General features: G+C 31.3%; 2 protein-coding genes across 2 annotated transcripts; one reads left to right on the forward strand and one right to left on the reverse strand.

The window, feature by feature from the left end:
- Window positions 1-14085: 14085 nt before the first annotated feature.
- LOC105132448 (C2 calcium/lipid-binding plant phosphoribosyltransferase family protein) lies at window positions 14086-17575 on the forward strand. Its single transcript, XM_011035954.1, has one exon. The coding sequence runs from the start codon at window positions 14454-14456 to the stop codon at window positions 17442-17444; it is 2991 nt and encodes a 996-aa protein (XP_011034256.1). The 5' UTR covers window positions 14086-14453; the 3' UTR covers window positions 17445-17575.
- Window positions 17576-21199: 3624 nt separating this feature from the next.
- On the reverse strand, window positions 21200-25257 carry UNE7 (Core-2/I-branching beta-1,6-N-acetylglucosaminyltransferase family protein). Its single transcript, XM_011035955.1, has 4 exons — window positions 24524-25257; window positions 24264-24339; window positions 24029-24144; window positions 21200-21867 (listed from the first exon to the last, which is right to left on the reverse strand). The coding sequence occupies exons 1-4, from the start codon at window positions 25008-25010 to the stop codon at window positions 21353-21355; spliced, it is 1194 nt and encodes a 397-aa protein (XP_011034257.1). The 5' UTR covers window positions 25011-25257; the 3' UTR covers window positions 21200-21352.
- Between the last annotated feature and the right edge of the window lie 266 nt (window positions 25258-25523).

The raw sequence follows: 25523 nt of genomic DNA on the forward strand, positions 1-25523 counted from the left end.
GGACTCCCTCTAGGTGCTAATCCAAATAAGATCTCCATATAGAAAACTGTTCTCTAATAAATTCAAGGGAGACTCAACTCTTGGAAAAAGAGGCTATTATTAATAGATGGGAGAGCAATTCTCATCAAAAATGTAATTTCTGTCATACCTCTTTATTTCTTGTCTATTTTATGCATCCTAAAGGCAATGGCCCATAAGATCATAGCAATGCAGTCTTGGTTTTTATGGGCTGGGAATATTGATAATAGGAAAATAAACAGATTAGCTTGGGAAACAGTGGTGAAAAAAAATACAGGGTAGGTCTTGGTGTTGGGACTATATTGACAAAAAATAATGCTCTTCTTTTCAAGTGGATTTGGAAATTAGAAAGCAATGAAAAAGCTAGTTGGGCAGACTTTATTAAAGAAAAATATAGACCGAAGTTCATCAATGGGATGCCCTAATTCAGGAAAAAAACTCTCAGTGATTTGGTAAGGTATCTACTCAACCATTACTAGTAAGAATCATGATAGCTCTCTTATTCGTGTTGGCTATACTCTTAAAATGGGTAATGGTAACTATGTAATTTTTTTGTCAGATACTTGGTTGACTAGCTTCTGTTTAGTTAACTCTTATCTTGCTCTTTTCCATCTGTCCTCATTCAAAACAAGGATCGTTAGCTAGATGAGATACTGGATAGAGGATACTTGTTATTGGAATCTGAAATTGATAAGACCCCTTAAAACTAGAGAGAATTTGATGTTCAAAGGTTAATGTTTGATCTTAATCTTATAGTTATTCATCGATCAAAAGAAGACAAATTGATTTGGAAATGGGAAAAGAAAATTAGCTATATTTTAAACTCTTGTATGCTTGTCTTTGTAAGGATCAGATTGCTAAAACTAAAACTTATGTTACAGATGCCTGGAAATTTATTTGCCCTCAAAAATAGAAATAACTTTATGGCTAGCCCTAAATGAAGGCCTTTGCATAAGAGCCTTCCTGTTTAAGAGACATATCCTGAGCCCTCAAGATGATTGTTGCCCTTTCTATGAGCACCATTCTGAAACTGTCTCCCACATCCTCATGCATTACCTAGTGGTCTGGAAACTATGGAATAAAATTGTAGCTTGGAGAGGTCTGAGCTGGGTAATGTCATATGCCCTTGACGACCTACAATGTCAATGGCTAGGTTTTTTACAGGAAAATCATTATAAGTTTGAAAGATTTGTTTAGAAGGGCTTTATATTTAGCATTGTTTGGACTCCATAGAATACCAGTAACAATTTGATATTTAAGGAAAAACAGCTTATCTGAAAAGATATCATATGGCATTTGTTCTACTTTGCTACAGATTAGATTAGAAATCTGAATTCTTCATTTGGGTATATAGGTGCCAATATATATAGGAATTACGAATGTATTTCGGCTTGGTTTGCTTAAGTTATGAAATCATTTGGTTTTTTATGTTACTGCTCCATTAGTAGGGCTGTTTATTCCTTATTTTTCTTCTTTGTAGTTAGATTGAGACCTAGGTCACAACCTCTGTAGCTAAAGCTCCGCTCTTTTTGTTCAGGCTTTCTTTTTATTTTATATATATATATATATATATATATATATATTCTCATTTTCACCAAAAAAGAATACTATACTAAAAAAGTTAGGGTTTCTCCATGTCCTTCACTATTCATATTTAACTACTATATTAAAAACATTAGGGGTTTTTCATCTTTCATTATTCATATGAAGAGTGAAAAAAATAAACTTTTTTTTCTTTAAATATATTTTTTTATTTTTTTGCTTTCAATTGAATGCTTTTAGTCTTTTTTTTATTTAAATTTTAATCTTCAATATTTTGTTGATTTTGAATTGGTAGCTATAGTTTATTTTGATTTATTTTCTATGAGGTTATTGCAGTCTCAAATAAATATCATAATATTTAGTTTATACTCAATTTTATAAGTATTTATTTTGTTTATAATATCATTAAATACAAAAAAATATATAGTAAAGTCTATGATTAAGGATATATGTTTAGCAAGTTAAGGCATGAATTTCAAATCGATTCAATATGTCGTTGTCTCAATATTAATCTACTACATTAAGTTTAATAATAATGTTACATAATTTTTTTATATGAAAAAAAATCATCTTTTAATTTTTTTTATTTTTATTGATTTTTTTATTTTTTTTAATTTTATCATTTAATTTTTACTTAATTTTAAATTAATTTTTATAATTTTATAATTCAAGTCTATTTTGAAACGCTTTTTTATCCAACCTTTATGAAGTGCGGTTCTACCGACTAGTTTCCTTCGGACTGTTGGGTTGTCTTTGACAAGGTAAGATCTCACTTTTCCTTGCTCTTATTTTTAGGCGACCCTTTTGACTTTTGACTAATGACACATGCAATATAAACGCGCGCTCTCTCTCTCTCCCTCAACCACCATCTAACTCAAAGGTGATTCAGACCATCTGTCTACAAAATATTAACGACTAGCTTTTGCTTTTGCCTATCAATAGGCCATCCTTTTCAGTGTTTTCACCTTTATTACTTGTCAAAGCTTACTTCAATGTATTTTTCATCGTGTGCATCATTCTCATTCCTTAAAAAAAACTGTGTATATTCACGAGTCAATGTTTCAAAAATATTTAAAAAAATAATAATTTTTTTAATTAATATTTTTATATTATCTTAATATGCTGACGTGTGTATATGTATTTATATATTATTTCAATTTATTTTTAAATAAAAAATATTTTAAAATAATTGCTATTACAATACTAAAAAATAATTGCTAAAACCTAACTCGATTTATTAAATATTATATTTTTTTAATTTAATTTTTATTTTTTTAATTTCTACCTCTGTTCCTTGATTTTTTTGTAAAAAAGTTTATTGAATTTTAATCTCATTATTCAATCCAAATTGATAATATTATATTTTTTAATTTAATCCTTTTTGTTTTAATTTTTATTTTTTTCTTGATTTTTTTGGAAAAATTTATTATCCTTTTTAAGTTTACCCTTCAATCTAAAATTTGTTTATATTTTTCTATTAATTTTAACCTTCATATTTTTTATTTTTCCAGGTCCTTTTGCTAAACTTATTTTTCTTTTTAATTTTACTTGTCAATTAAATATAAAATTTATTCTATATTTTAATTTTGATTCTTATTTTTTTAATTGTTATTTTTTAATTATTTTATATAATTAAAATTCTTTTTTTAGTTTTATTTTTAATATTTAATTGATTGATAATTAAACTTCAAAATTTTTCTAAATAAAGTACTTTGGTTTTAATGACGGTTATAAATCTGAAGAACTAACATGTTTTTTTTAAGGCTTTATAGTTCTTTTTATCTTTTTATCATGTTATTTTAATTATAATTTGAATCACGAGTTTAACAAGAGACCTAAGATTGATTTGATTTTAATTATCAAGATTACAAGTTTATCATGTTAATTCAGGTTAATCAAGAAAAAAAAATTATATCTTTTTTCTTATCTTATTTCATTGTTTTGTATTTAATTAATTGTGGATTAAGAAACATTGTTTATTATCTTTTGGACAAAAATTAGGTTATTCTAATCTTTTTACTTTTTAAATTTAATTTATTTACTATGATTTTTTTATTTAATTGAAATAAAAGTAGTTTATTCAATCCAATTGGGTCTATGACTCCGAGTAGCATTTTTTTTAAAGCATGATTGCAGCAACTGAATATTATTTTTTGTACAATAATAGTCTAACATCGCAGCAATACATGGGCACCAAAGCTAATATTTATTTAATTAATACAAAAAAGCTTATCTCTCAAATATTTTAAAGATGCAGTTGTGTCTTTTCATATAAAAGTCAGGGACATCAAAAAGATTTTCTAAATTCTAATCTAAACTTCTGTTTGATATTGCATTTTAAATGGGGATGGAGTAAATTTGAATTTTTTTTAAATTACTTTTTTATATTTTTATTAATTTTTTTTAAATTACTTTTTTATATTTCTATTATTATTTTGATATGTTAATATTACAAATAATTTTAAAAAAAATTATTTTGATGTATTTATAAATAAAAAATATTTTGAAAAGCAATTATTACCATATTTTCAAACATTTTTTAAACTTTTTTTTCCAAATATCTATGAGGAGATAAAAAAAAATTATTTAAACATAATATTCTATTTCTATTTTTCATGAAAATGATTTTCTAGAAAAGAGTGATATTTTATGAATTTGTACACGCTCTTAATTTATTCTTGCAAGAATACGTGTTCAACGCAAAGCTTCTAGAATAATGCCTCGTCAAAACGCTGAATATTGACAAAACAAAAGGTAAATACTTCATGCAGTTTTATTTTGGTTCGTGGAGAAATTTATAATATTTTTTATATTTTTAATAAATTATTTATAAATAAATACATTTTATTTTTTATTAAATAAACATGTTTTATTTTTAAATAATTTAAATAAAATAACCTATAAAAAAATAACCAAGGATTTGATTTAATAACTTGATGAATTTTGATGCAATTTGATAATTTTTGAATTTTAACACTTTATGTTTTTATTGGTTTGTTTTAAGTCTTTTTAGAGTTTTGATAATCAAAATAAAATACCAATATAGTAGTTTAGGAATGATTTAAGTAGCATATTTGATGTTATTTAAGATTTTATATGATGTATAAATAAAATAAAATAAAAAAGAATTGACCAATATTTCTAGATTCATTATAAAAATAGCATATATTTTAGGAATTGGTGTTTTAAAAAAATTATCATTATCATTATTATTATCATTGGTCTTTTTTTTTTAATTATAAAATATGATTTATTAGCTTTTTATTTTAAAAATAACCATTATTATATTTCCAAACACCTTTTAAAGATTAAGATAAAAGAAAAGTATTGCATTAAAGATATAATAGTCATAATAAGTTCATTTTTTATATATAGTAATGAATCAAACTATTATACATAAAAAATATGAAAATTTTAAAATATTAAATATATATTGACCAAGATCAAGGAGGGAAAGAATAATAATTGCATTATACATTTCTATTTCTTAAAATAAATTATGCATGAGGGATCAAAGAAAGAATATTATTGTGAAGGAAAATTTTGAAAAGAAAAATAAAGGGATAGGACATTAAGTGAAAAATAAATAAAGAGTATTAGCAACATAATTTCATACAGAAAGATAAGAATGAAAGGGAAGTTGAAGCATAGAGAATAATGATAGACAACAATCTATGTTTTTTTTTTTTCTAAATACTATTAAACCTATGTCAATTCAAATAATTTGTGCTCTAAAATAATATCCTATTTGCAAAAAAAAATAAATAAATATAAAATAATATCCTATTTGCAAAAAAAAAAAAAAATAAACATGGAGTAAATGAAAAATGCACGTACTGGGGACTTGAACCCAGAACTAACCAAAAGCCAAATACATATTACTATCTTCTTCTTTTTTATATTCCATGGTAAGAAAACATGTTCTGAAGCACAAATTTTGAGGACAATGTGCGCCAGTTCCCAACTGCGCGCACCTTGCCTTTGCTCCTGACTCCCGTGGATATTAAATGGCTAACACCACCATGCACAAATGTCACGAAACTCCATTTTTAATAGTCGCAACATTATACAAAATACAAAATACAAGGAAATCGTGTTTCACTTAATCAATTTTACTATAGATATCGTGGATGAAAGTCATATTTTACTATAGATATCGTGGATGAAAGTTTTGTAATTATTTCTATTCCTAATTTTTAGTCGTATTCTACTTTTCAAATTATAATTTTTTAGTCCTCTAATTTTATATAAATTTAATTTGAGTCCAAAACTTTATTTTTTAAATTTTTTATTCTCTCATTTAAAAAAAAAGGAAAATTGGTTGATTTTTTATGGTAGAAAAAAAATGATATAGGAGATTTTTTTTTAATATGTAGTTTTACGTTACTAAACGTAATTTTTAATTCAACCATTAGATATAGATAAAATTTTTTCTTGGAGATCCTAGAGACTTTATTTACTATAGGTTAAAATCTCAAAATAATCAAAGATTGGAAAGGACTTCAAATAATCCCTAAATATTATTGTTTAAGATTTGTTATATTTTTCTAATTGGTTTATAATTATTTTTTCTATTTGGATTATAATTCTTTTATTATTATTTTTTGTCTTTATTTAGTATGCTTTCACTATTTTTTATTATGAATTTTATTTCTTTTCCTTTATGTTTTTTGTTTCTTTGTTGGTTTAGGTAAGTTTTTAGGTTTATATAAGGAGTTGTAAATCTCTTAGATAGTCAGACAACATGAACAAAAAATAATAAAGTTTTGAATTAGAATTTTTATGTGATACTTATTTGGTGTGATTTTGTATTTTTTTTACTTATTGTTTTTCTTGTGTTGCTTTTATATACATTAGTTGGTATCGAAGTCTAATGATCACAGGTTACTGCTTGTTTAATGCTGCAATCCCAGGTTATCTTGTTTGTTGTGTTCTACTAAATAACCATGATTAAAAATGATCGTAAAGCATAACATGTTTACGTAAGAAAGGATGGAGAGATTCTCGCTTAGAAGAGAAATGTCAAGGAGATATTAATAGAAGATATATAAAGATAAATTTCAAAACTAACTCATCGATCGAAGATAATAGACATTGAGAGGCAAATTAAAGAATTATCTTGTTATTAAAAAAGATGAGGAATATGATATTGAAGAATCATAAGAAGAGTGATTACAAATCCATTACTAGTTTTGAGAATCTGTTTCAATGGCAAGAATAGAAGATGTATCATATTGATCGGGATGAGTATTGTAACACCTTGAACTTTTGGTGTGATTTTTATCTTTCTAATTATCTTGTACATCAAAGTTAGGATTTTTTTTTTAAGTCCACCGCATATGTGAACATTACCATTCCTTACACATATTACAAAATATACATCACAATGATAATTAAACATAGAAGACACTTCTCTTTATTTGTAAGGTGATTATCATATTTCAAAAGTTTTAATAATTTGATACATAAAATGCTTGATATACATTTTCTTCCAACCTTATAGGACATATTCTCATTACAAACAATATTTTGATTTTAAAATATTATTAGATTTTACTAGGACTTTTCTATCATGAAAAACTAAATAGCTCAATATCACTTTGTTTAGGATTGGAATCCTTTTTCAAGAAGATACCTAGAAACACAAGAGATCATAAAATAATTATAATAAAAGTGTGTATCAATATAGTTACTAATATTTGATAAAGGTATACGAAAGATATAACATTTTTATTCTAATTTATGGCCATGTTGAATCTATGTTAACTTTTCAACATGATATATTCTTTTTAACAATTTATGAACTCTCTCATTTTCTTCCTTATACATAATGAATTATGGCAGTCATATGCATAATAATTTCCTCATTCTCAATCCTATATCTTAACCAACCTTGTTACAATTATTACTTATAATTTTAACTTAACTATATATATGATGATGTCATATTCAATCCATATTCATGACTTAACTTAATCACTTGTATAATATAATCATAATTATTCTTAATTCATGGTCTAAATTCATGTAGATTTCATATTCCCTTTCCATATTAATAAATCATATTTTTTTGGTTAAATTTGGATTTTCTCATGTCATTTTACATCCTTAACATTTATAAATTCAAGTTTTATTATTTGCATTCATTAATTTTATTGTTTAGTTCATCATTTTCAATTAACAAATTTTAAGAGTTCATCTCAGAGTTTTATATCAATTTTGACTAATTTATTTTGTGAGTTCATCTTAGCATGTATAGTTTTAGCAATCTATTAGACTTAACATCTATAAACTTAACTTAGCACTAAGCCCAAACATATATAGGTATGGGGATCTACTAGTCCCAACACCCCTAGGCTCAGCCATATATTTAGCCTAAACATGTATGGGTTTGGCAGTTTACTAAACCCAACACCTCTAGGTTCAACCAAGCACTGAGCTCACATGCATATAAATGTATTTCTCCTTTGATAATTCAAAGATATATAGACATTTTCCTTTAATTAAGTCGAAAATATTTTTTTCTAATTAAGTTAGAGATATTTTTCCTTTTGACACAAAAGAGGTTGGAATGCAATTAAAAAAAAACGAGGTAAGGATGAACTATAAAGACCCACTAAATCCTTAAAAGAAAAGGTTTTTAATCTCCACTCTTTATGACACATTTTAGTTTTAAGGTTTCTTTCTAAAATTTCAAAGCATTTTTTCTCATATATATACATACTTACTTAAACATCGAAGAGTCCCTAACACACACACACACACACACACTTACTTAAGCATCGAAGAGTCCCTAAATCCACTAAAAGGGACCTCCTGCAGGTGTCAAACACTAATCACTAATTGTTTTTGCAAGGAAGAACAAGTCAGATTGTTAGAACCAAGAGATTAATCAATTATCCAACACATAAGTCTTTTTTTAAGTTACTTTTATTTTTTAAGACATCATCAATGATATTGTTTATGAGAAACTAATAAAAAAAATCATCGATAGTTGTTCCACAATTTTATCAATGTCCCTAATTACCATAAAAAATAGATAATCAAAATATTTCTGGAATGGGACGTGTCACAGGTTTTTCTATAGTTGTAAGCTATACAGAAATATAAAAGAAAGGCTATAGAGGAATTTGATCACCTTAAGTCATTATGATTTTTCTACTTGTCTATTAGCTTAATAAGACAACCAAATTTGGGCTAGACATTCACCAACTTCATGAATACAGTTAGAACCTCGAGCTTTTAGAAATCTTTCAACGAATACAAGTGGAATGTTGCTTCAAACCATAAAATATATAAAGTTTATTTTTCAACCATTTAGAAGACATCTATTAGAGAAACTTTATTCTCTTTTTTTTTTAGAGCTGATACTATGATCTCAACAAAAATGTCATTAAAATAATTATACCTCAAAGTGCAACAAAATGTAGAATGGTTAATGACTAGGAATATAATTTTTTTATTTATGAATTACTATTCACAATAATGATGTTTTCTTTTCTTTAACTGATATTCAGGGTAGTGACCTCATGACCTTTCAATGATGGAATAGACTCAATTTTCCTAGTATGATTATGCAATTTACCCTGGAAAGAATGGATCTAAAGCCTTCTAGTATGATTGCATAACTCTTCAAGGATGAGATTAATGCAACATCTCTTTAAAGCATTAACCTCACAACCTTTCAAAGATAGGATGGACTTGGTCTTCCTAGTGCGATTGCATAATTTATCTTGAAAGTGAGTAACTCAGTCTTTGTAACGTAATTACATAGTTTGCCTTGAAAGAGATTTATTTGAAGCTTCCCTAATGCAATTACACAACTTTCCAAAAATGAGATTGACATGACATCTTTTTAGGGTAATGACCTCACAACAAGGATGAGATTAATGCAACATCTCTTTAGAGCATTAACCTCACAGCCTTTCAAGGATAGGACCTTTCAAGGATAGGATAGACTTGGTCTTCCTAGTGCGATTGCATAATTTATCTTGAAAGTGAGTAACTCAGTCTTTATAGCGTAATTACATAGTTTGCCTTGAAAGAGATTTATTTGAAGCCTCCCTAATGCAATTACACAACTTTCCAAAAATGAGATTGACATGACATCTTTTTAGGGTAATGACCTCACAACCTTTTAAGGATATCATAAACTCAGTCTCCCTAGCATGATTGCATAGTTTACCTTGGAAGAGATAGAGATGAAGCCACCGTAGTGTGATTTCATAACTCTCAAATGATGGGATTAACATGACATCTCTATAGGACAATGACTTCACAACCTTCCAAGGATGAGACAGACTTAATCTCTGTAGTGCGATTGCACAATTTACCTTAGAAGAGATCAACTTAGTCTCCTTAGTGCGATTGCACAACTCTCAAATGATGGGATTAACACGACATCTTTATAGGACAACGCCTTACAACCTTCCAAGGATGAGACGGACTCAATCTCTGTAATACGATTGTATAATTTACTTTAGAAAAGATCAACTTAGTTTTTCTAGTATAATTGTACAATTTAATTTGGAAGGCACCAACTCAGTTTTTCTAGTGCGATTGCATAAGTTACGCACAATTTACCTTAGAAGAGATCAACTTCTTAGTGCGATTGCATAACTCTCAAATGATGGGATTAACACGACATCTTTATAGGACAACGCCTCACAACCTTCCAAGGATGAAACGGACTCAATCTTTGTAATGCGATTGTATAATTTACTTTAGAAGAGATCAACTTAGTTTTTCTAGGATGATTGTACAATTTAATTTGGAAGGCACCAACTCAGTTTTTCTAGTGCGATTGCATAAGTTACCTTGAAAGGGATTAATATGATCTTCTTAGTGCGATAACACATTTCTCCAAGTATGAGATAAACCATCTCAACAATGATGCTTTACCTAAAGATAACAACACCAATCCTCACCTCCTACCTAACAACTTTTCAACAATCCACCACAGGTTCATTTGGATTGATAGAAATATACCTAAAATTAAAATTTCCTCTTGGTTCTAAATAGAGGATAGATCCTTTCTAAATCTTAATTAAGGTTAGATAGTTCAAAGTTCAAATTTGATAAATGTTTTTCTAAGTATAGGCGTTGGACCCATATAAATTTTTAACAATTTTCTAAAGGGTCATGAAATTTGCATGAAATTTTTAATATGGACATTGAAACCATATAAAATTTCAAAGCTTTTTTTAAGGTTCTTCAACCCTATATGGAATGTTTACTATAGGCGTGAGATCCATACACATGACTAAATAAAATAAATAAATCAAAATCAAAATTTTATAATATAAAACAGTTATATAGATAAACCCCACAAAACTAGGGGTGTGTACATTAATAAAGAGAGAAGGGGAAATGAGGCTTAAATATCTAGCTTGAGCTCCTTAGTTAGATATTCCTCATGTTAGGTAGTAGCAACCTTTATTAGGAACACATCCGCAAAGTCAGGTTCTAGAATTGAATGAAAGGTGACACTAAAATCCACATACATTCCCTTTAATTGATTGAAAAAAATACAGATTGAACATCATAAGAAATATCTTATCCTTAATTATCATGGTTAAAGTTGTAAACCTTCTAAACAATTTTTGGAACTCATTAGGAGAGTGCTTCAAAGCCTTTGGCATCTCAAAAATTCAAGGCTTATTCCCTGGTAGCAAAAAAGCTTAGCCCTTATGCCATCTTAGATGGTCTTTGCCTCAAGGATCTCCTGCTTTAGAGAATATACTTGGTTAAAAATGGCTTGAAGTTGTTTGTTGTTAAAGCCCAACTAAAGAACAACACCTTGTATTTGTTCCTCCATCATTGAATAAGCCACATCGAGGCTTTTCAGTTCGGCCTCTATACCAATATTTTCCTCTTTTAGCCGCTCAAAGGTAGCTCGATTTGCCCTGTTTATGGTAATGACATCCCTTACATGATTCCTCTTAGCCATTAAATGCTTTTTAGAATGGGTGCACATCATGAAAGTTTGCTAAACAACAAGTGTTGGGAATAATAGTCATTGAACTAAACAAAAGGTAAATGAGAAGGTTATTTACATTAAACATCATTTGATTGGTTAGAGCCAAATAATGCTTATAGCTCTCATCAGACATCATGAAGATGTCTGAGTGGATGGTGAGAATCCTTTTCATTAGTCTCACCACCTTAAAAAGAGCCTCTCAAATGCATAACCTTCTACCAATAGAAGCCTCCATAAATTGCCTCTCATTTTCTATCAAGACAAGGAAATTAAAGGGAGATCGACCCAGAATAAAATTGGTGAAAGCATCCTCAAATTCAGTTTCCTCAACCCGAGTAAAAAGCTTAGTTGTTACAGCTTTTGCCAACAAAACTAGAAGTTAAGGCAAAAAAAATGCCACCAAAGAAGCCTCTATAATCAAAACTGGAACACTAGGTTCCATAGAGGTAAAGACCCTACTCCTTTTAAAATAGGTGGCAACACCTGCAATCACTTTAGAGGGAGTTAAATTTACTTGACCCCTGAGTAAAAAGCTTAGTTGTTACAGCTTTTACCAACAAAACTAGAAGTTAAGGCAAAGAAAATGCCACCAAAGAAGCCTTTATAATCGAAACTGGAACACTAGGTTCTATAGAGGTAAAGACCTTACTCCTTTTAAAATAGGTGGCAGCACCTGCAATCACTTTAGAAGGAGTTAAATTTACTTGACCCTTGGCTGGGGGAGTACGACTTCCCTCAATTTTATTTTCTACTAGAGTTCTGACTTCTACTATTGTTTTTTTAGGAATATAGCTCTCATAAATAAAGAGCTCACCAACAATGATAGGGTAATCGTCCATCATTTTTTCAACCTTTCATCCAATCACATCAAGAGATAAATGTCTTTTGGCTGATACGCTCAACCTAGTCAGGCATCTGAGTTGTGTACTCTTCTGGTTAAAAGCGAGAAACAAACTCTATATCCTCCGCTTCTAGAGTGCTAAAAACATCGTCCTTCAAAGTTCAAGGTATCCTCCATCTCTATTAGGATTCCTTGATGATAATAGAAGGACTTTTGCAAAGAGAGTTACTCTCTCCCGTACTAGATATGAACACTATGATGTCAACCCCTAGTCATGTGGCCTAGTCTGATGGACCCATACCCCCTGCTACTTCTTCTAGCTTTAGGTTAAAACCTGAACTCCTTTTTCGGGGCATCAACACCTCTATTTTTAGAGACAAATCTGATTTTCTTTGGGTTTATTTTTTAGTTTAAAGTAAAAAGGGAAAGATGCTTAGAAATAAATTTGTCTACTTGTATTAGAACTAAAATAGTTCGGGGTCTTCAATAGAATTATTTTTTCAAAAATTACAGAATCTATAAGAAAAGATAAAGGCAAGAATGAATAGGGTTATAAAAGAAACATCTTCTAACCCTCATTGTTGGATAAATGGCTTTTCATATCATTTAAATCTTCATAAATCCACTCAATTACTGCATTAAATGTAAGCTATCATTTTGCTTCCCAAGACACCTCCTTCAATTAAAGATAGGCCACCTAGCCATAAAAAATCACAAGATTCCTTTGTTGGATAGAAACATCTTATGAATAAGGTAAAAAAAGCTCTCGCTTACTACTAGTAACATTTTTTAAAATCTTTGCATAATAAATACGCTTGAAGGGCTACTAATGGATCAATATATTTTGTTTTTATTTTTGTATGTGGATTCTCATTTAAAATAACCAAAGATCGAGTGATAATCCAAATTTTTTAGGCTCAGCCAAACGCTACGCCCACACATATATAGGTTTGATAATCTGCTAAACTAAGCATTAAGCCTACATATATATAAAGATATTTTTCATATATATAAAGATATTTTTCCTCTAATTAAGTTAGAGATATTTTTCTTTTTGATACACAAAAGGTTTGAATGCAATAAAAAAAAATGATGATGGGTTATAAAGACCCATTGAATCCTTAGAAGAAGAGGTTCTTCATCTCCATTCTCCATGGCATGTTTTATTTTTAGAATTTATTTTTAAAATATCAATATATTTTCTCTTCAAAAAATACATATTTAAATATCAAAGAGTCTTCAAATCCATAAAAAATGTTAAACACCCACCAGCAACTACTTTGACACAAATAAATAAATTATATTACTTTTATAATCAAAATATTAATCAATTATCTAATAAATAAACTTTTTTTAAACTACAATTTTGTTGCGACATCATCAAATCTGAAACCACGGGGTTTTTTCCTCCCTGAACTTCGTGGCCAAGAAATGCATGATAGGATACTTAAATTAAACGAGATTAGTAAATTGGCAAACATCTGTGTCAGATACGTACGTGGGCTTTTAATCTATTAACATGGAGAGTTAGTTCATGATTTCCATCAGTAAAATTCACAAATCACTCACCATCACAGCTAGTAACCAAATGAAAAGAACACAGACGTTCTTGTAGTAATTAACCACAAAAGCCAGTCCCTAATCTTATTAAGATCTAAATCTGCAAACATATTTCTATATATTTACCCAGAACAGCACCAGGCACGCTGCTCAGTTCTATCAGCAACACCCACGCTGCTCTTGCCTCCCTCCACTACGGTACTACCTGCCCAAAATCTCGCAACCCAAAGATCTCTCAACGTGTCCATTCTTGTCCTACGTGTAGTTCCTGACGTGTCCACGCTCCTCCTCATGACTTTTTAAACCCTGCGATCTGGCCCCTCCCTTCCATTTTATACCCATCATCACTCCCTTTACCGTTCACTCTCTAAAAAGTGAAAACTCTCTCTCTCTCTCTCTCTCTAAAAACATTTTCTTTAACCATTTTGTTTGTTCTTCAGTTCTTGATCCTTAATTTCTCTCATTTTATTACAACTCGTTGATTGTTTTTTTCGGATACCAAAGACTAAAAGAATGGCAGAAACCTGTACAAGAAAACTGATAGTTGAGGTTTGCAATGCCAGAAACTTGATGCCAAAAGATGGCCAAGGAACAGCAAGTGCATTTGCTACTGTAGATTTTGATGGCCAAAGAAGGAGAACAAAGACCAAGCTTAGAGATCTGAATCCAGAGTGGGATGAGAAGCTTGAGTTTCTTGTCCACGATACTGACTCTATGGCTACTGAGACTTTAGAGATCAGTCTTTACAATGACAAGAAGACAGGTAAAAGAAGCACTTTTCTGGGCAAAGTAAGGATTGCTGGTAGTGCTTTCGTTAAATCTGAAGGAGAAACTCTTGTTTATTATCCGTTGGAGAAACGAAGCGTGTTTTCGCAGATTAAAGGAGAGCTGGGGCTGAAAGTCTACTACATCGACGAAGATCCTCCGGCTCCACCAGCAGAGCAGAAACCTGAGGAGAAGGCACCAGAGACGGAAGAGAATAAGCCAGCAGAAGAGGCGAAACCTGAGGAAGAGAAAAAAGAAGAGGAGAAGAAAGAAGTGCCAAAGACGGAGCCCAATAAAGAGGCAAAAAAAGAAGAGGAGAAGCCAGCTCCACCGCCACAAGAGGAGAATACCAAAAAACCTGAGGAGGCAGCTCCTCCAGTTAAGGTGGAGAATCCGCCGTTGGCCGAGAGTGAAAAGAAGCCGTCGAAAGAAGAAAAGGAAAAGGCGGAGATCGTAAAAAGATCTGAGGTAACAATCGGTGATCTTGAACTCCGGTCTTTAGCCAGTGATCGAGGTCGAAGCGCTTATGATCTGGTGGATCGCATGCCATTTCTCTATGTTCGAGTAGTGAAAGCCAAAACAGCAAACAACGAATCCAAAAGCCCAGTTTATGCCAAGCTCATGATTGGTACACACAGTATCAAAACCAAGAGCCAGAGTGACAAAGACTGGGATAGAGTCTTCGCTTTCGATAAAGAAGGATTGAATTCAACTTCTTTAGAAGTTTCAGTTTGGACAGAAGAGAAGAAAGAGAATGAAGAGGCAACACAAGAGTGTTCTCTGGGTACTGTATCTTTTGATTTGCAAGAGGTGCCCAAGAGGGTGCCCCCGGATAGTCCTTTGGCTCCACAATGGTACGCTTTGGAATCGGAGAACTCTGCGGGAAATGAAGTCATGCTCGCCGTTTGGATTGGGACTCAGGCTGATGAGGCATTTCAAGAGGCTTGGCAATCGGATTCAGGTGGGTTATTACCGGAGACCAGAGCCAAGGTGTATCTGTCCCCAAAGCTTTGGTATTTGAGACTAACGGTTATCCAAACCCAAGATTTGCATTTGGGTTCGGGATCCGAAGCTAAGGTTCGAAACCCTGAACTTTACGTTAAAGCTCAACTTGGGGCCCAGCTTTTTAAAACAGGTAGGACTTCTGTTGGGTCAACATCTGCTAGCTCGGCTAATCCGACTTGGAATGAGGATTTGGTTTTTGTGGCGGCTGAGCCGTTTGAGCCATTCTTGACTGTGACAGTGGAGGATGTGACTAATGGGCAGTCAGTGGGGCATGCCAAAATACACGTGGCAAGCATAGAAAGGAGGACAGATGATCGGACAGAGCTTAAATCAAGATGGTTTAATTTGGTAGGTGATGAGACCAAACCCTACACGGGCAGGATACACGTGAGAGTGTGTTTAGAAGGTGGGTATCACGTGCTAGATGAGGCAGCTCACGTGACTAGTGATGTTCGGGCAGCAGCTAAACAGCTAGCCAAGGCTCCAATTGGGTTGCTTGAAGTTGGAATCCGAGGAGCCACTAATTTGCTTCCTGTGAAAACAAAGGATGGTACACGTGGGACCACTGATGCTTACGTGGTGGCTAAGTATGGGCCCAAGTGGGTCCGGACCCGGACGATCCTCGACCGATTTAATCCACGGTGGAACGAGCAATACACGTGGGATGTATATGATCCATGCACTGTGCTAACCATTGGTGTATTTGATAATGGAAGGTACAAGCATGATGAAGCTGCAGGAAAACAAGGCAAAGATGTTAGGGTTGGTAAAGTAAGGATCCGTTTATCAACCCTTGATACTAATCGGGTGTACTTCAATCAATATTCTCTTACGGTGTTACTTCCTAGTGGGGCCAAGAAAATGGGAGAGATCGAAATAGCCGTTAGATTTTCATGCTCATCGTGGTTAAGTCTAATCCAAGCTTACACTTCACCAATGCTGCCTAGAATGCATTATGTGAAGCCTTTGGGTCCAACCCAGCAAGACATTTTGCGACATACAGCAATGCGTTTGGTGACTGCTCGGCTAACCAGGTCTGAGCCACCACTGGGCCAGGAAGTGGTCCAGTTCATGTTGGATAGTGACACACACATGTGGAGCATGAGGAGGAGCAAGGCTAATTGGTTTAGGGTGGTGGGGTGTCTCACACGCGTCGCAACTTTGGCACGTTGGACTGAAGGGATTCGCACCTGGGTGCACCCGCCCACTAGTGTTCTTATGCACGTGCTGCTTGTAGCTGTTGTGTTATGTCCACATCTGGTGCTCCCCACCGTATTCATGTATGCCTTCCTGATCTTAGCGTTCAGATTTCGCTACCGTCAAAGGGTCCCACTCAACATGGACTCGAGGCTCTCTTATGTGGACATGGTGGGACCTGATGAGCTTGATGAAGAGTTTGATGGATTCCCAACCACACGATCACAAGATGTGGTTCGTATCCGATATGATAGGTTGCGGGCCCTGGCTGGCCGGGCCCAGACACTCTTAGGAGATTTTGCAGCCCACGGGGAGCGCTTAGAAGCCTTGTGGAACTGGAGGGATCCGAGGGCTACTGGGATTTTTGTGGTGTTTTGCTTAGTTGCTTCATTGGTATTTTATGTGGTTCCGTTTAAGGTGTTTGTGTTAGGATCTGGGTTCTATTACCTCCGTCACCCAAGGTTCCGTGACGACATGCCATCTGTCCCGGTTAGTTTTTTCAGGCGACTGCCGTCATTTTCGGACCAAATTCTTTAGAAGAGTGGTGGCCCGGTTTGGTTCACTTTTTTGGTGAAGTTATAATCACATAAAAGTGTTTTGTAATGTGGTTTATAACCATTGATTGATTTATTAGTTATTTTTTAGCAATAAATAACGCTTTCAAGGCGTACCTCTTGGATGTATAATGTGGAAAAGGTTGCCATTATTTTGATCATTTATGAGATGGGGTTGATGAAAGGATGGATATTTAAAAATACTAGTTTACATGACTTGTGTACCGTTATTTTTAATTAAAAAAATGTTCAAAAAATCAATTTTACATTATTATAAAACCCAATTCATCAAATTAACTTTTAAACCTTCTATTTGACTTTTTATTTAGCTAGAGTTTAAAGTTAAATTATGTAAAAATTATTTTAACATCACTTAATTTACTTGGTAAATTTAAAAACAACTCAATCAATTATTAAAAAAATTTAATAATAATAAGAAAAACAATATTGAATTTAACAAAAAAGATATATACAAATCAATTATTAAAAAAATTTAATAATAAAAAAAAACAATATTAAATTTAACAAAAAAGATATATACCTCTCAGCTAGGAGTATCAATTTCACCTTAAATCAATAAATATTGATTCTTTCTTAAGTTTGGGTCAGGTTCTAGTAATACATGAAGTGAAAAGATTAAGTTCATGTAAGGAATAAATATTACTTTATCCAATTCAAAATCCTATCTAAACCTAACCCAAAATACAGGTATAATCTTAAAATTTTAAAAAATCACAATTATATCCGTCTAAAAAAAATTTAGGGTTTCTCACTTACCTCTTCACACACTCACAGTTCACGCTTATTAATTTTATTTTTATTTTTTTACCAAACCACTAAATTACAAACCAAGTAAATCTCACAAATAAAAATAAACCACAAAATCCCGATAATAAAGTTTGAGATAATCACCTTATATGATATATTGAGATAATATATCAAAATACCAGCCTAATCAAACGGTTAAAGCAGCAAGTATTAACGAGAAACAAAGCAACCCTAAAAATTAGCAAAAAATAAACTCGGAATTCCAACCTATGCAAAGTAGTTTCAAATCCAATCTCCACCGTTCAGAGTGAAGAGGACAGTTGGGCGAACCTCCCTACCCAAATTAGAGCAGATCCAACGGTGGACAAAAGCTTAATAGGCCGACAAATTTGTCACCCTCTAACATAATTTTTTTTTAAATATTGCATTTTCAAAAACGGTCAAACAAAAAAAATCATAACATTATTAAATTATTAAAATAATCAAACGATTCAACTAATGTTAAATTTTTTAAATTAGAAAGGTAAAAATATTTTTTAATTAAAAAATAAAAATATCATTACACTATTTTATTTTATTTTATTTTAGTAATGAATCTCTGTAAATCTAGAGTTAAAATATTTTTACAATGAGAGTTAGGTACCTTTAAAAGCCCATTTTCATGGGTTTGGATTAGTTCTTTCTGCGATGATGCCACAATATCAAGCTTAATAGGGATAGGGAAATATCGTATAATGATGAACAAGGCGTCACTTTCTTCTTCACATACAAGGGCAATTGAGAAAGACTCAAAACTGAGTGTCATATAGAAAACAAATTTCAAAAAATAATAATAATAATAATGTTATGATAATAGCAGTATAAAAAAAATAGAAGAACAATGAATTTCAGAAATTAAATAAAAAATTAAAATTAAAATCAATAAAATTATTTTCATTGAATATTCATGAGTATTTAAAAAAAATCTACAAATTATATTTACCATAAAAAGCTCCAATCTCGTTTCAAAGTAAGGCTTTTAATTTTTTTTAAAGTTGTTAATATTAATTAAAAACTAAAACATGAATCTACTCTTTCTTTTAAGAAGCAAAAGATAGATGCAATTCTAGATGATTTTCTTTTTTATAAATATATTATGCAAATATAAATCTCTCTTTTTTTAATTTAATGGGAATAAAATTTTGATTTTCTTGTGATTATTAAAATAAATATTTTTAAAAACTCTAATAATTTATATTTTAATGTGCTGATGTCAAAAATAATTTTTAAAAATAAAAAAATATTTTTTTTAAATATTTCTAAGTGAAAAGTAATTTGAAAAGTAATCACAACCATACTCTTAAATACATTATAAATTAAGTGAGAAACAAATGCATTTACTTAACCAAAACTTCATTTTTTTACTTAATTTTATTTTAATTTTGGAGGGAAAATATATTTTTATTAAAATTGTGATTATTTTTAAAAAATATCATAATATGTAAAGTAATTATAAATAAAAAACAAAAAAGATTATATTTTGATTATTTTCATACAATTGCATAAGAAAATAAAAGAATAATCAATTGAAGAGGATAATGTAAAAAATGATAATAATAAAAATAATAAAATGTTTATTATATTCTCATTGAATATCTATGCCAATCTTTTTAAAACTCGTGCACATTTGTTTCCTATAGAATCATAAAAATTAAAATTAAAAAATTAAAAAATATTATATTAAATTTCAAATATCATTTAAGAAATAAGGAAAAATTGAATTAATTTTTAAATATCATTATAGTTAATTTTCTAAATACTATTTTATTTTAAAATATAAAAAAGCTAAAAAATGATGAGAGCCTGTAGAATCAAGCTCAAACAAGTTTAAGTTTTCTTTTTTTCTTTTTTGTAGTAAAGCTAGGTGTGCAAGCCTTGTCTCGCAAGCCTAAGCACTAAGAGGCTTCATGCACTTGACTTTTTTTTTAATATTTTAAAAGAAATTTCTTGCTAGATAAATAAAAGTAATAGTATTGAAAAATAATTAATTTATATCTTTTTCTCAAACAGGAATAGAGTTTTTATGGTACTATTTGCAATTTAAAGAATTATGTATAAAATTATATTAATAATTTTTTAAATAAATTGAAGCAAAATAATATTCAATGAGAATAAAAATACATATTTTTATTCTCATTGAATATTATTTTGCTTAGGAATAAAAATACATATTTTTTTATTATTAATTTATTATATTATTACTTCAAATTAATTATTTATTTTTAATACAGTCACATCAACATTATTGAACCATTATTTTTTGTTTTTGTTTTTAAAAAAATTGTTTTAAAATCATAGAAAATTTTTATTTGAGAGGCCAATGCTTATGATTAAAAAAAAACATGTTTTTTCATCAAAATGTAAAAGAAATGAATGAAGGGGAGTTACAACTAAAGAAATGCATGGTTTTTCTTTTGAATTTAAATCATTTAAATTTATATGAATATTTATTTTAATTGTTTTTAAGTTTTTATTCAAATAACCATGCTATTAATAAAAAAATGCCTTTGTCAGGATAAAAAAGAAAAGAAAAAAAAATTAATCATTGAAATCCTCACAACTATTTATTTTAGTATTATGAAACGAAATGAAATATAGATTTTGAGAATGACTTCGACAGTAGAATTAAATTCTACTTGTACTGACGACATGGTTGTAAGCAATTTTTATACATTTTTTATGTATATATATAACTTGTGATGTCTCAATCAGTTTATACATATCATAATTAATTCTTGAATCTACTGTAAACCTAACAAATAAATAAAACATCTCACGAAAATAATAAATATACATAAAAAAATCAAATCCGAATGCTAAGATAAAAAATTCTTCACTAAAATCACTAAACCACAACCTCTAGTACAATTTTCATACATCTTTATTTGTAGTTCAAAAAAAAAACTTGGTGTCTAATTATATCCTAGTCTTTCAAAATGTTATCAATTCTCTCTAGCTGGTATTAACATGTAATGATTTCAGTATAAGCATCTTATATCAGCTTTTCTCAATATATCTCGCAAAACAACCAGCCCAGTAATTATACGACGCATTTATTCTTGTTTTTTCATTTCGAGAGTACTCTCATCTGCATTGCCGCTTGAAGTTCTTTTCAGAAAGAAGTTTGGTCAGCAAATTTTGCAGCCTTCTTGATCCTGGTCCAGGCCTCAAAACACCATAATTCTCATTTTGCAAACCTGAACATGTTCCATGCCTTTTGCCACTCCTGGTACACCAGCCCCCGTGAGCAAACTGTCCCTTGTATCTTTTAAGAAGCTCGCGATCAATCTTATCGAGAACTGGATCATTTCTCTTGAACTTTCTTGCAAATGGCCGGCTGCTTAAGATCATTCTTCTGTAATCTTTAACTCCTAGGGACCGAGGGTGCTGCTTAGGAGGTGTATCCCAAGTAATGTAATGAAGGTCATGGTTAACTGTGGTGTTTTTATAGTCTTCAGAGTTGCAAATTACAGTTTGGAAGTAGCCTTCAGGGGAGGACACAAAGTTGGTGTAGTAGAGAAGAAGAGTCCTTGGCAAGTTGTCCCAGCCCACAATGCTGTACTCAGCAAAAGATCTTGACAGTATTGTCCAAGCAGAACCTGTTGTGCAAAGCAATTGAGAGAAATTAGGATTGCTGTAACTATTGGAAACTTGAAAAACACTGCACTTATATAGATGAATCCATTTAAAATTGGAAACTGCCACAGAAAATTGTTGTTTCATAGGAACATTATGTTTAATGTATTTTTGGAAGATGAAACAGCTTGAAGGGGTGATCTGAAAAGAAAAAATCAAGATTGCCAGCCCTCCATATTGCAAAGGAAACTGCCACATCCACAACCAAAGCCATTATCTATGTTTTCTGCAATTTGGAATGATTCTGAAATCTTGATCTTATTTTGTGAAAACAAAATAAAACATTAATGGAAGAAATCAAACGATTTAAATTCACATCTATCTCATACCCGTAATTACAAAGCTAAAAAGGAAATCGATAAAATCCATGACTTGGAACACGTATAAGTACATGACTTGATGTCCTCTTTTGTCAAGAATATTTATATTCAGTTCTTTCTGCATGTTGCCCCTTGGAATCAATTCAAAGCAACTTAGAATAATTACTGTCTTTTCCTTTCTTTCAATGGGGGCATTCATTATTAAAAATCTACAAAGTTCTCCATAAGAACAGGAGAGCACGTGTATCCTAACATCAACTGGGCCTTGTCATGTGAATTTTCTAGATCGTGCAGCCTACAACATACAGTTGTCTGTCTTTGGTCCCCTTTGTAGGTCATTTGAAGGGCTCACCTAGAAATCCAACCTGGACACATCTCAGTGTCAGGTAGTGATTCAATGGCTATGTTGAGGTTTTGCGCAGCTTGCGAAATGGTGGAGCCAGACGTGGTTAGGTTGGTGATGGGATGCCTAACATGTTCTGAGAGTAATTCAAAATGCTGATCATGACATTAAACCTAGCTGGCATCGACAAGAAGTTATCTACCATTACCCAGTTGTCTGTGCTGTATGATCAAGAATTAACACATTCTGGGCAGCACTCAAATATTAGAACTTCATGAAAGATGCATTAAGACAGCACATCAAATCTTTGATGGAAAGTGGCGTCTGAACTGATCAGTCTTTCTCACTTTGTACACTGTCCCACTCGTTACTTTTTTTCACTTTGAACACGGGCTTGATGTTCGAAAGCTAAAACGATAATTTGGCGTAGAGTTTATTTATTAATTTTTTTTTCATCTGAAAAAGAAACGGAAATACCTGCACTTCTATTGTTTAATTAATGATTGCGTAGGTACTTGGCTTACGGCTTACCTGAATTGTTGTGATATGACATCCTAACCATCTAGCCGGAAGTTAACCCTAATCTTCCAAGATGTGATTTTATTTTTTATTTCTAATATTGCCACTTGCAGTTTGTTGAAGCTACCATTAATTAGGTCCAAGGTCTTATTCAACAATCATCAAGAATTTTGTTAACAAGTAGAAGATTGATTGCAAAATGGAACTACTTGATTAAATTTAAAAAAAAAAACTAGATTCCTTTATATTATATTTCTTTATCCCAAAAAAAAAAAAGGCTGAAGGTACATGACTTTGATATCATAGTTAAAATAGTATTTTGCTTAAAATTTAAAAAATATTTTTATTTAAAAATAAAAATTTTAATATTTTTAAATCGTTTTGATATAGAAAAATATTTTTTTAATATATTTTAAAAAAAAAAAACCTAAAACACAACATCCGTTGTACTTTCAAACATGCATTGTCTTTGATGTAGAGCTTAGGAGATTTGAAAGGGGGGCATAGCTTTAGAAAATGTGATTTGCATTCTAATCCTTACCATTTAAGTAAAGCTAGGACGGACTTTTTGTCGGCAATGACTTCATATGGAAATATGAATGATACAAGGTCCTACTAGTAAGACATTTGGAAAGATTGGGCATATTTTCAAATACATCCAAAATAATGGCCAGAAAGCAAAACCCATAAATTAGTAATTCCATTTAAAAAAACAAATCTTATAGCGAGTACCATGTGCTATGAAATGCGTGCTGTCTCTTCACTTCAGAGCTCACATGCTGTTGATAAGCAGGTGGGGCAGAAATAAAAATAAAAATGGTGAAAAACAATGCATGGAGCCCATAGACAAGAGAATGGAAGGTCATGGTGGCAATGTCTTGTGATAAGTAAGGTCCTTCTCATAGCAAACAAAAAGACTGAGAAAGAGAGAGAGAGAGAGACCTGTATAGAGCTTGAAGGCAGTTGGGAGGCTCCTTTGTTTAATTACCCACCAGATCTCTGATTTGTTCAGGCTGGAGAGACCAGGATCTATCATGATTGGCTTGGCTCTCTTATTCCTGATGGCGATTAATATTAATAATATTTTTAATAATCAAATTCCTCTCATAACTTCACAAGATTAAAAAAAAAAATGATGAGCAAAAAAGAGAAAAGGGAAAGAGAAAAGGTCCCCTACAGTTTCCATCCCAGGCGACTGCTGTGCTGTATAAAGTTGAGATTTCTTGGTAAGGTAGAGAAGGCATCGATCAGATCTGATAACAAGATAGGTGAAATAATTACTACATTATTGAACATAGAGTCTGGAAACAAAAATGAAGCAAAAACAACAAGAATTTAATGAAAGTAAGATTTGTAAAACACAAAAGCCAAGATCAGTGGTGGACAGATAACAGGATAGTGCAGATAAAATGAAAAAAAAAGGGCCACTCACCATACCATCTTGGGTGACCAAGGGATAATCAGAGGCACTGAGATTAATGAACCAGTCCCATTTGCAGGTCCTCAGCAGTATAGACATTGCATGGAGTGTCGTAGCAAGCATAGTAGGACCTCTGTAAGTAACCAGATTTGGTTTCCCGACAATCCAAACATTTCCCACCAGGCCAAAAACTGGATCACTGGACACAAATTCAGCTATTTCTCTATGCTCCTTTTCCGGTGCATCTGCATCCACATGAATCAGATAGTAGTTCCCTGGATGGTACAATGCCTTCAGCACACGCGTTAGCCTCTTCGCGTCACCTCTAGATGCTGATATCAAGTACGCGAACGTTACTGGATATGGCTTGAGGTCTTTCAACATGTTCAAGTTGATAACATGGCTGTATTTGGCAATGGGTGTGGTTAGTTTTGTTGGGATGTATAGTAGAGAGAAGAGTATCGAGGTTACCATGAATGAGATCATAAACAGTTTGATGCCCATTTCATTTAATTGAAGAAGAAGAAGAAAATGTTAAGGGAAGTGATGAAGGGAGGGAGAAATTAAGGTGGCTTAATGGCGAAGGAGGGTATTGTGAGAACGGGAACAACAACGGAGCTCCTTGCTTTAAAGGGAAGGCCTCCGGTTGTCATTATAGCAGTTGTTGCCATGGAGATTCATTAAGTATAGATGGAGAAGAGGAAAGAGATGAAATTACTAAATTAGTTAGGCCTTCAATAAGGTTGGGATCGGATTGTAGTGGACACTTGTGGATAGAAATTAAGGTATCAAAAGAGTGAAAATTTCACATGGGTTAGTCGGTAAACTCGAAAGTAGCCAACCCACCGTCCCAAGTAACTTTTATAATATTTTTTATTTAAAAGTATATTAAAATAATATTTTTTTAATTTTTAAAAATTATTTTTAATATTTATATACTAAAATAATCATAAATATAAAAAAATTAATTTTAAATACAAATATTTAAATTTTTGAAAAACATGATATCAACACCGT

This window comes from Populus euphratica, unplaced genomic scaffold (genome assembly GCF_000495115.2).
Source record: "Populus euphratica unplaced genomic scaffold, PopEup_1.0 scaffold27.1, whole genome shotgun sequence".
Lineage (NCBI taxonomy): Eukaryota > Viridiplantae > Streptophyta > Magnoliopsida > Malpighiales > Salicaceae > Populus > Populus euphratica.

What these genes read in the sequence shown, in the direction of transcription:
- LOC105132448 (XM_011035954.1), top strand. Translation starts at nt 14,454, where the DNA reads ATGGCAGAAACCTGTACAAGAAAACTGATAGTTGAGGTTTGCAATGCC.
- UNE7 (XM_011035955.1), bottom strand. Translation starts at nt 25,010, where the DNA reads ATGGGCATCAAACTGTTTATGATCTCATTCATGGTAACCTCGATACTC. An exon ending in TCCCTTGGTCACCCAAGATG is followed by an intron (nt 24,340 to 24,523) that starts GTATGGTGAGTG and finishes TCTTGTTATCAG; the next exon opens with ATCTGATCGATGCCTTCTCT. An exon ending in TGCCTTCAAGCTCTATACAG is followed by an intron (nt 21,868 to 24,028) that starts GTCTCTCTCTCT and finishes TTTGCACAACAG; the next exon opens with GTTCTGCTTGGACAATACTG.